This window comes from Nerophis lumbriciformis, linkage group LG03, assembly GCF_033978685.3.
Source record: "Nerophis lumbriciformis linkage group LG03, RoL_Nlum_v2.1, whole genome shotgun sequence".
Classification (NCBI taxonomy): Eukaryota; Metazoa; Chordata; class Actinopteri; order Syngnathiformes; family Syngnathidae; genus Nerophis; species Nerophis lumbriciformis.
The window spans coordinates 62942501-62955000 of NC_084550.2; the positions used below are offsets into that span (position 1 = coordinate 62942501).

At 33.0% G+C, this 12500-nt stretch overlaps 1 protein-coding gene across 2 annotated transcripts in view; it reads right to left on the reverse strand.

Annotated features, from left to right (window-relative positions):
- The window catches only part of flnba (filamin B a), a 181127-nt gene that overhangs the window by 50318 nt on the left and 118309 nt on the right, over positions 1-12500 (reverse strand). For both annotated transcript variants that reach the window (XM_061940924.2, XM_061940917.2), the window contains exons 27-33: positions 11864-12026; positions 11635-11795; positions 9072-9363; positions 8093-8246; positions 3157-3346; positions 2835-3082; positions 648-731 (exon numbers count right to left, since the gene is read on the reverse strand). In XM_061940924.2, coding sequence (XP_061796908.2) covers positions 648-731; positions 2835-3082; positions 3157-3346; positions 8093-8246; positions 9072-9363; positions 11635-11795; positions 11864-12026 — 1292 coding nt within the window. The remainder of the gene's footprint in view (positions 1-647; positions 732-2834; positions 3083-3156; positions 3347-8092; positions 8247-9071; positions 9364-11634; positions 11796-11863; positions 12027-12500) is intronic.

Below are 12500 nucleotides of genomic sequence, written 5' to 3' on the forward strand. Positions count from 1 at the left end.
ATATATGTATATATATATATATATATATATATATATATATATATATATATATATATATATATATGTATATATATATTTATATATATGTAAATATATATATATATATATATATATGTATATATATATTTATATATATGTAAATATATATATATTTATATATATTTAAATATATATATATATATATAAACATATATATGTAATATATATATATAATATATTATATATAATATACATTTTTTGAGTATGTATTTACTTTGCCAAGGAAAATTCCGATTGTCATAATATTGCCAATATTTTAAAAGTTGTCTTGTAAAATTGCGACTGTTGAGTAAAATTCCAAGTTTTATCATAATATTGCACAAATGTTCAGTTTTTCTTGTCAAACTTTACTTGCGTTGAGTAAAATGACGACTTTTATTATAATACTGCCAAAATTCTAACTTTTTCTTGTGAAATTCCAACTTATTTTTCACAACAAGGTTTTTTTATATTTGCATAGTATGTGTATATTATTAATGTTGTAAATACACTTCTTTATATATCGAGAAAGGGTGGTCCTAAAGAGGTAGGCTTTTTTCTCAGGTCTCAAGAAGGTAACAAATACAAGAACGTGTGTGTGTGTGTGTGTGTGTGTGTGTGTGTCGTACCCAGGGTCGAAAGCCAGCCCCCAATGGAGCAGCTTGTTGCTGCAGCGGGGTCTGTTCCTGGATGATGGGTACCTCGTTGGTGGCCTGCATAGACGACAGGAAGGTTTTAGGGTCCACACATTTGGATAGCTGTCCTCCTGAGGATTGGAACTAGGGTTGTATAGTATATCGGTACTAGTATAGTACCGCGATACTAATGAATCCTATTTGGTACTATAACGCCTCTAAAAAGTACCTATTTGGTACTATAACGCCTCTAAAAAGTACCTATTTGGTACTATAACGCCTCTACAAAGTACCTATTTGATACTATAACGCCTCTACAAAGTACCGGTTCCCCCCACCCCTTCCCCTTTTTTTTAACGGGCATGTCAAGTTGTTGGATCTTATTTTGTTTATTATGGTAGACCTATGAATGTTCTCACTCATCCAGGACTGGACTGTTTGGTTTGTCTCACATCCGGGTAGACTTCATCAGTTCATGCTCATAGACTTAGATTGGTCACATCTAGTCTTAGACTTAGATTGGTCACATCTAGTCTTAGACTTACATTGGTCACATCTAGTCTTAGACTCAAATTGGTCACATCTAGTTTTAGACTTAGATTGGTCACATCTAGTCTTAGACTCAAATTGGTCACATCTAGTCTTAGACTTATTGGTCACCTCTAGTCTTAGACTTTTATTGGTCACATCTAGTCTTAGACTTAGATTTGTCACATGTAGTCTTAGGTCACATCTAGTCTTAGACTTATTGGTCACATCTAGTCTTAGACTTTTATTGGTCACATCTAGTCTTAGACTTAGATTTGTCACATCTAGTCTTAGACTTTTATTGGTCACATCTAGTCTTAGACTTAGATTGGTCACATCTAGTCTTAGACTTAGATTTGTCACATCTAGTCTTAGACTTAGATATGTCACATCTAGTCTTAGACTTAGATTGGTCATATCTAGTCTTAGACTTAGATTGGTCACATCTAGTCTAAGACTTAGATTGGTCACATCTAGTCTTAGACTTTTATTGGTCACATCTAGTCTTAGACTTAGATTTGTCACATCTAGTCTTAGATTAGTCACATCTAGTCTTAAATTTGTCACATCTAGTTTTAGACTTAGATTGGTCACATCTAGTCTTAGACTTAGTTTGGTCACATCTAGTCTTAGACTTAGATTTGTCACATCTAGTCTTAGATTGGTCACATCTAGTGTTAGACTTAGATTTGTCACATCTAGTCTTAGACTTATTAGTCACCTCTAGTCTTAGACTTAGATTGGTCACATCTAGTCTTGGACTTAGATTGGTCACATCTAGTCTTAGACTTAGATTGGTCACATCTAGTCTTAGACTTTTATTGGTCACATCTAGTCTTAGACTTTTATTGGTCACATCTAGTCTTAGACTTTTATTGGTCACATCTAGTCTTAGACTTAGATTTGTCACATCTAGTCTTAGATTGGTCACATCTAGTCTTAGACTTAGATTGGTCACATCTAGTCTTAGACTTAGATTGGTCACATCTAGTCTTGACTTTTATTGGTCACATCTAGTCTTAGACTTAGATTTGTCACATCTAGTCTTAGATTGGTCACATCTAGTCTTAGACTTAGATTTGTCACATCTAGTCTTAGACTTAGATTTGTCACATCTAGTCTTATTAGATTGGTCACATCTAGTCTTAGACTTAGTTTGGTCACATCTAGTCTTAGACTTAGATTGGTCACATCTAGTCTTAGACTTAGATTTGTCACATCTAGTCTTAGATTGGTCACATCTAGTCTTAGACTTAGATTTGTCACATCTAGTCTTAGACTTAGATTGGTCACATCTAGTCTTAGACTTTGGTCACATCTAGTCTTAGACTTATTGGTCAGATGTAGTTTTAAGACTTAGATAAACTTATATCTTATATATATATGTCAGTAAACTCGCCAAAACATACCGGTGTAGTGAGTTTACATTATTCACCCAAGAAACTTTAGTCATTAGAGGGTTCCGGTCGGACGGTTTTTCACGGGACACATTTCGGGTGTTGTTGTTGCACTAGTGAGCAACGTATGAGGAGATGATGCTCCGTTATTGATTGAAGTAAAGTCTGAATGTCATTAAAACGGTTACGGTAATGTTAGACCTTGGTCTTTTCTAAGCAGACACGGTATACTAGTCCTCCATGATGTCTCACTCACCGTGACCTTGAAGGGACTTCCAGGTATGTTCTCTCCTCCAAAGCGCACAAAGATGACGTAGTTCCCGGGCTCCAGGGCCGTGCAAAAAATGTCAAAGGTGCCGTCCTCGTTCTCCAGGACCTCCGCGTCCACCTCGCTGCCGTCCGGCCGCACGACCACACAGTTGACCTTGCCCTTCCCGGCTCCTTTGGCGTTGACCAGCAGGGCCAGCTCCTCGCCAATGGCCACCCTGGGACCCACTCCGGGGCCTGACAGGACGAACATCAACATTTTTTATATACTGAAATGAAAGATGTATTTTTATAGAAAAGTGGTGACGGACCGGTGGCGATGCACTTGCTGGCGTCGCCCGTCGCCGTGGCCTGGACTTTGTAGGGCGAGGTCATGATGTCATCGCCGCCATACTTGATGACGATAGTGTAGCGGCCTGCACGGTCGGGTATGTAGGACACCTGGTACGTGTCGTCTTCGTTGTCATGGATACTGGGCAGCTTAGGTTTACCATCCTGGTCCTGGGGGAGGTGGAGTAGAAGATCATCAAACATCAAACACACGTGCATGACTTTGACTTTTCTTACAAATGCTTTGTGGAGCCACGACGAGTCCATGGTGAGACCAGGACAACAAACTAAGTTAACTAAGAGGACTCACATTCAAAGAAAGTAAGACTGCAGCATTTTACTTCAATAACATTTACATTTATATAGTTAAACAATAAAAAAAGTCAATAATAATTACATTTATATAGTTAAACAATACCAAGTCAATAATAATTACATTTTTTATAGTTAAACAATAATACAAGTCAATAATAATTACATTTATATAGTTAAACAATAATAAATGTCAATAATTAAATTTTAAACTTAAACAATAATAAAAGTCAATAATAATTACATTTTTGTAGTTAAACAATAATAAAAGTCAATAATAATTACATTTATATAGTTAAACTAATAAAAGTCAATAAAAATTACATTTTTATAGTCAAACAATAATAAAAGTCAATAATTAAATTTTTAATGTTGAACAATAATAAGTCCATAATAATTACATTTTTATAGTTAAACAATAATACAAGTCAATAATAATTACATTTATATAGTTAAACAATAATAAATGTCAATAATAAATGTTAAAGTTAAACAATAATAAAAGTCAATAATTACATTTTTGTAGTTCAATAATAAAAGTCAATAATAATTACATTTATATAGTTAAAGTAATAAGTCAATAAAAATTACATTTTTATAGTCAAACAATAATAAAAGTCAATAATTAAATGTTTAATGTTAAACAATAATAAGTCCATAATAACTACATTTCTATAGTTAAACAATAATACAAGTCAATAATAATTACATTTATATAGTTAAACAATAATAAATGTCAATAATACATTTTAAAGTTAAACAATAATAAAAGTCAATAATACATTTTTGTAGTTAAACAATAATAGAAGTCAATAATAATTACATTTGTATAGTTAAACTAATAAAAGTCAATAAAAATTACATTTTTATAGTTAAACAATAATAAAAGTCAATAATTAAATGTTTAATGTTAAACAATAATAAAAGTCCATAATTATTACATTTTTATAGTTAAACAATAATAAAAGTCAATAATTAAATGTTTAATGTTAAACAATAATAAAAGTCCATAATAATTACATTTTTATAGTTAAACGATAATAAGTCAATAATTACATTTATATAGTTAAACAATAATAAAAGTAAATAATAATACCATTTTTGTAGTTAAACAATAGTAAAAAGTCAATAATAATTAAATGTATATAGTTAAACAATAATAAAAGTCAATAATTACATTTATATAGTTAAACAATAATAAGTCAATAATAATTAAATTTTTATAGTTAAACAATAGAAGTCCATAATAATTAAATTTTTATAGTTAAACAATAATAAAAGTCAATAATAATTACATTTTTTATAGTTAAACAATAATACAAGTCAATAATAATTACATTTATATAGTTAAACAATAATAAAAGTCAATAATAATTACATTTTTGTAGTTAAACAATAATAAAAGTCAATAATAATTACATTTATATAGTTAAACTAATAAAAGTCAATAAAAATTAAATTTTTATGGTCAAACAATAATAAAAGTCAATAATCAAATGTTTAATGTTAAACAGTAATAAGTCCATAATAACTACATTTTTATAGTTAAACAATAATACAAGTCAATAGTAATTACATTTATATAGTTAAACAATAATAAATGTCAATAATAATTAAATTTTAAACTTAAACAATAATAAAAGTCAAAAATAATTAAATTTTTGTAGTTAAACAATAATACAAGTCAATAATAATTACATTTATATAGTTAAACTAATAAAAGTCAACAAAAATTAAATTTTTATAGTTAAACAATAATAAAAGTCAATAATTAAATGTTTAATGTTAAACAATAATAAAAGTCCATAATAATTAAAATTTTATAGTTAAGCAATAATAAGTCAATAATTACATTTATATAGTTAAACAATAATAAAAGTCAATAATACAATTTTTGTAATTAAATAGTAAAAAGTCAATAATTAAATTTATATAGTTAAACAATAATAAAAGTCATTAATAATTACATTTTTATAGTTAAACAATAATAAAAGTCAATATTATACATTTTTACAGTTAAACAATGATAAAAGTCAATAATAATTACATTTATATAGTTAAACAATAATAAGTCAATAATAATTACATTTTTATAGTTAAACAATAATAAGTCAATAATAATTACATTTTTATTGTTGAACAATAAAAGTCAATAATAATTACATTTTTATAGTTAAACAATAATAAGTCAATAATAAATACATTTATAAAATGAGTTTCCTCCGCCGGGTGGCGGGGCTCTCCCTTAGAGATAGGGTGAGAAGCTCTGCCATCCGGGGGGAGCTCAAAGTAAAGCCGCTGCTCCTCCACATGGAGAGGAGCCAGATGAGGTGGTTCGGGCATCTGGTCAGGATGCCACCCGAACGCCTCCCCAGGGAGGAGTTTAGGGCACGTCCGACCGGTAGGAGGCCATGGTGAAGACCCAGGACACGCTGGGAAGACTATCTCTCCCGGCTGGCCTGGGAACGCCTCGGGATCCCCCGGGAAGAGCTGGACGAAGTGGCTGTGGAGAGGGAAGTCTGGGCTTCCCTGCTTAGGCTGCTGCCCCCGCGACCCGACATCGGATAAGCGGAAGAAGATGGATGGATAGTTAATAAAAGTCAATAATAATTACATTTATATAGTTAAACAACAATAAAAGTCAATAATAAATACATTTACATAGTTAAAAACGCTCTAGTACTTGGTATCATTACAGTGGATGTCAGATGTAGATCCACCAATGGCGGTTGTTTACATTGTGACGTCGGTGAGCTATTGTATCCTCCTACGATGTGTAGTGAAGCATGATTAGTTATTTCTCGTCCTGCAGTGATAATGATACTTGTAAGAAACTTACTTTATTTGTCGCCATGGAGGCGAGGATTAGTCATTTAGAAGTAGCTAAAACACTGCCGAAAGCACTCTAACTTCACCTTTATCTTTACTTTTTAGGCCAAAATGCATCCGTTCTCCCTTTTCTGTCTACACACTGTGTCTGTTTGTAAGTACTCCGTGTGTGTGCGCTGCCGAACATGCTCCTCTGCTCATAAAACCAGCAATGTCACGACGTGACGATGATAGGGCCTCGAGGGGTGGGGGACCGGTACTTTTTAGAGGCGGTGTAGTACCGAATATGATTCATTAGTATCGCGGTACCATACTAATACCGGTATACCGTACAACCCTAACCGTGGTACAGTACCTTTGTAAGGCACAATATAAGAACTTCCTGTTCCTGTGAAGGTGTCACTCACGGTGATGACTGAAAGTAAGTTCCTGTAAATGGTGTCACTCACGGTGATGACTGAAAGTAAGTTCCTGTAAAAGGTGTCACTCACGGTGATGACTGAAAGTAAGTTCCTGTGAAAGGTGTCACTCACGGTGATGACTGAAAGTAAGTTCCTGTAAAAGGTGTCACTCACGGTGATGACTGAAAGTAAGTTACTGTGAAGGTGTCACTCACGGTGATGACTGAAAGTAAGTTCCTGTAAAAGGTTGTCACTCAAGATAATGACTGAAAGCAAGTTCCTGTAAAAGGTGTCACTCACGGTGATGACTGAAAGTAAGTTCCTGTAAAAGGTGTCACTCACGGTGATGACTGAAAGTTCTTGTGAAGGTGTCACTCACGGTAATGACTGAAAGTAAGTTCCTCTGAAGGTGTCACTCACGGTGACAACTGAAAGTAAGTTCCTGTAAAAGGTGTCACTCACGGTGATGACTGAAAGTAAGTTCCTGTAAAAGGTGTCACTCACGGTGATGACTGAAAGTAAGTTCCTGTAAAAGGTGTCACTCGTGGTGATGACTGAAAGTAAGTTCCTGTGAAAGGTGTCACTCACGGTAATGACTGAAAGTAAGTTCCTGTAAAAGGTGTCACTCACGATGATGACTGAAAGTAAGTTCCTGTAAATGGCGTCACTCACGGTGATGACAGAGTAAGTTCCTGTAAAAGGTGTCACTCACGGTGATGACTGAAAGTAAGTTCCTGTAAAAGGTGTCACTCACGGTGATGACTGAAAGTAAGTTCCTGTAAAAGGTGTCACTCACGGTAAAGACTGAAAGTAAGTTCCTGTGAAAGGTTTCACTCTTGGTGATGACTGAAGGTAATCCTGTGAAAGGTGTCACTCACGGTGATGACTGAAAGTAAGTTCCTGTGAAAGGTGTCACTCACGGTAATGACTGAAAGTAAGTTCCTGGAAAAGGTGTCACTCACGATGATGACTGAAAGTAAGTTCCTGTAAATGGCGTCACTCACGGTGATGACAGAGTAAGTTCCTGTAAAAGGTGTCACTCACGGTGATGACTGAAAGTAAGTTCCTGTAAAAGGTGTCACTCACGGTGATGACTGAAAGTAAGTTCCTGTAAAAGGTGTCACTCACGGTAAAGACTGAAAGTAAGTTCCTGTGAAAGGTTTCACTCTTGGTGATGACTGAAAGTAATCCTGTGAAAGGTGTCACTCACGGTGATGACTGAAAGTAAGTTCCTGTGAAAGGTGTCACTCACGGTGATGACTGAAAGTAAGTTCCTGTAAAAGGTGTCACTCAGTGATGACTGAAAGTAAGTTCCTGTGAAGGTGTCACTCACGGTGATGACTGAAAGTAAGTTCCTGTAAAAGGTGTCACTCACGGTGATGAGCACGCTGAGTTGTCCTTGGCCCGCTTGCTTGGCGTCAATGTTGAACTCCACCGGGAAGCTGGCCAGGACTTTGCCGGTCAGGCCGGGGCCGCTGGCTCGCACTTTACTGGCATCGTGAGTGGGCAGGACCCGAAATCTGAAGGGGCTGAAGAGAAACAAAAAAACAAACATTTTTTTTAATCGATAGAAAAATTAAACCAAATATCAAGTTGAATTTTTCTTTTTTTTTAATCGTCTACTCAGGCAAATCCGATTGTTGATGTAGATCAGGAGTGTCCAAACTACCAGTCCAAAAAGCAATTTGACCGGTTTTCATATAATAAACAATTAGTCAGCCGTCTGATATTGGCCATGTTGTCGCCATCTGGTGGCCAACAAAAATAATTCAAGTCAGAGGGCTATTAATTCTACATCAATGTGATTAATCGCCCAGCATGTACTTGTATTACCCAATCCAAACAAACTTCCCTAGTCATGGTGCAGGGAAAAACAATTCAGAACATGGTCACACATTACACAACCTGCTCATTGAACTTTGTGATTATAAAAAAAAACAAAAAACGTCCAATCAGCGTAATAAAATCAAACCTACACCCGTCAAAGGGAAAATGCAAAACATTCTCTCCACTCTTATCCATGTTTGGCACATTTTAGCTGCTTTTTACAGAAGTAAACAAGGAAAGGGTCAAGTCATCACATACTCTTAATAGCCAATTATATTCTTTATTAATTATATATCCAATTCATTAGTCTAATAATATATAATCACATATACATATTTATATACATATAGTTATTAAGCCCAATGCGGCCCCCCCATGTTAAAGTTAGGACACCCCTGATGTAGATGATCTATATCTGCTGTACACATTTACTTTATTTGAATTTGACTTTATTAAATGTTTGGGTAGAATTGTATTTAACAAAACCAGATTTCTTCCAAGTAATATCAAAAATGAGGTATCAGTACCTGGAGGGGACGTCCTCCTCCCCATACAGGACGTCCACACTGTACATGCCCTCCACAGAGGGCGTGTAGGACACGGTGTGGGTTCCGTCCCGGTTGTCCACCACCTCCACCGGCTCCAAGGCACCTCTGGGGGCAGCCACGGTCACGGCAAGCGGGGCCTTGCCCGCCTTCCTGCAGTCCACAGTGAAGGACTGAGGAATGTGGGCCCTGACCCCTTGACCCACACCTGGGCCGGACACCTTGACCTTGTAGGGGTCTACAGTGTCCTGCACAGGGACCTTGAAGGGACTTCCTGGAAACAAAACAGGAAGAGCGTTGGTTGACGGGACTTCTTTTCACCTGTGTGAGGTTGCCCCGCCCACTTTGTCCAAATTCCCCCCAAACTTGTCCCAACCGTTAGTTTTTAAGTTATTATAACATTTTATGTTTTTTACAGTTTAAGTTAGTATAACATTTTATGTTTTTTTACAGTTTTTAAGTTATTATAACATTTGATGGTTTTTACGGTTTAAGTTATTATAACATTTTATAGTTTTTTACATTTTAATTATAACATTTTATGGTTTTTACAGTTTTTAAGTTGTTATAACATTTTATGGTTTTTACAGTTTTTAAGTTATTTTAACATTTTATGGTTTTTACCGTTTTGAAGTTTAAGTTATTATAACATTTTATGGTTTTTCAAAGTTTTTAAGTTATTATAACATTTTCTGTTTTTACAGATTTTAAGTTACGGTAAAATTTTCATTTTTTTTTTACAGTTTTTAGTTATAACATTTTCAGTTTTTTACAGATTTTAAGTTGTTGTAACATTTTATGGTTTTTACAGTTTTTAAGTTATCATAACATTTTATAGTTTTTACAGTTTTTAAGTTATTATAACATTGTATGTTTTTTATAGTTTTTAAGTTATTATAACATTTGATGTTTTTTCCAGTTTTTAAGTTATTATAACATTTGATGTTTTTTACAGTTTAAATTATTATAACATTTGATGTTTTTTACAGTTTTTAAGTAATTATAACATTTGATGTTTTTTACAGTTTAAGTTATTATAACATTTGATGTTTTTTTTACAGTTTTTAAGTTATTATAACATTTTATGTTTTTTACAGTTTTTAAGTTATTATAAAATTGTATGATTTTTACCGTTTAAGTTATTACAACTTTTTTTTGTGTTTTTTTTACAATTTTTAAGTTATTATAACATTTGATGTTCTTACAGATTTTAATTTACAATAACATTTTCTGTTTTTACAGTTTAAGTGATAACATTTTCAGTTTTTTACAGTTTAAGTTATTGTAACATTTTCAGTTTTTTACAGTTTAAGTTATTGTAACATTTTATGGTTTTTACAGTTTTTAAGTTATTATAACATTTTATGGTTTTTACAGTTTAAGTTATTATAACATGTTATGTTTTTTACAGTTTAAGTTATTATAACATGTTATGGTTTTACAGATTAAGTTCTTATAACATTTTATGTTGTTTTTTTACAGTTTTTAAGTTATTATAGCATTTTATGTTTTTAACAGTTTTTAAGTTATTATAACATTTTATGTTTTATACAGTTTAGGTTATTATAACACTTTCTGTTTTAACTGATTTTAAGTTACAGTAACATTTTCAGTTTTTTACCGTTTTAAGTTATTATAACATTTTCAGTTTTTTTTACAGATTTGAAGTTATTGTAACATTTTATGATTTTTACAGTTTTTAAGTTATTATAACATTTGATATTTTTTACAGTTTTTAGTTTATTATAACATTTTATGGTTTTTACAGTTTCAAAATTGTATTGTACCATTTCAAGGTTTTTACAATTTTTAAGTTGTAACATTTAATGTTTCTTACAGTTTTGAAGTTATTAAAACATTTTTTGGTTTTTAAAGTTTTTAAGTTATAACATTGTATGGTTTTTACAGTTTTTAAGTTATAAAATTGTATGGTTTTTACAGTTTAAGTTATAGCATTTAATGGTTTTCACAGTGTTTAAGTTATCAAAACATGTTATGGTTTTTACAGTTTAAGTTATTAAAGCATTTTATGTTTTTTACAGTTTAAGTTATTGTAACATTTAATGGTTTTTACTATTTTTAAATTGTAACACTTTATGGTTTTTACAGTTTAAGTTATAACATTTTATGGTTTTTACAGTTTTAAGTTATTATAACATGTTATGTTTTTTGTTATTAACGTGTAATTAACATATTAATAATCATAACTATACCCCAACTATGTCAAAATCTCTCTAAATGTGGCCAACATTTTTTGGTTGAACTCATTTACGAGTAATTAATGTGTTATTAATCATAACTAAACCCCCAAATATGTCAAAATCTCCCCAAACTTGTCCCATTTGTTTGTGCGGCAAACATTTTTGGTCTAACTTTTATAGTAAAGTTATTAAAAAAATGATCATGAACATAGCATAAACATGTTCAAGGTACACTTATTACGTAACATGATCATGTTTATTAAAGAAGATTTTCAAGGTCATTTTATCGAATGAGAATCCAGAATAAAGTCCATTTGGAGGTGAAATATATTCCTTGATCTCACCAGGGATGTGCTGTCCTCCGTACATGATGTTGACATCATAGAGGCCAGGCGTGAAGGGAACATACTCCACGCTGCAGCTGCCATCTTTGTTGTCTTTGCACGCCATCTTGGACTCGGAAGGACCCTCCACGGTGATGCCAAGGTCACCTGTGCCTGCTCCCCTGTTAAAAGTATTTTTATATATAAGAACAAGGTAGTCAAACACACAGAGATCTCCGCTCTGGTCTACCTGGTGATGATGTTGAAGCTGTTGGTCTTGTCAGTGAGGCCTTTCTGGAGCCCGGGCCCGGTGGCAGTCACCCTGGTGGGGTCGCAGCCCTCGGACACAGAAACCTTGACAGGGCTCTTTAGGACCGGGGTGTTGTCATAGAGAACCTGGACGCTGTGGTCACCTGAAAGACAAAGTACAGTAAATTCTGGACTATAAGCCGCTACTTTTATTGAGTTATGGAGTCTGTTTAGCTGATTGGAGAGCTAGCTTCCGCAGCTAGTGGGTCCATGACCATGACTTCTGTTTTGTTTGATCAGCCGTTTTACTGCAATCGTTTGGAAACAATTTATGTAAAAAACCATTTACAGAATCTTTCACAAAATATATGATATACATATACACATATATACACACACACACACATATATATATATATATATATACATACATACATGTATAAATAATACATATATACATACATATGCTGTGCGTATACATACATACATATATATATACACATACATACATACATATATATATACATACATACATTTACAAAAAATACATACATATATACACATACATATATACATACATATATATACATACATACATATATAAATATACATACATACATACATACATACATATATAT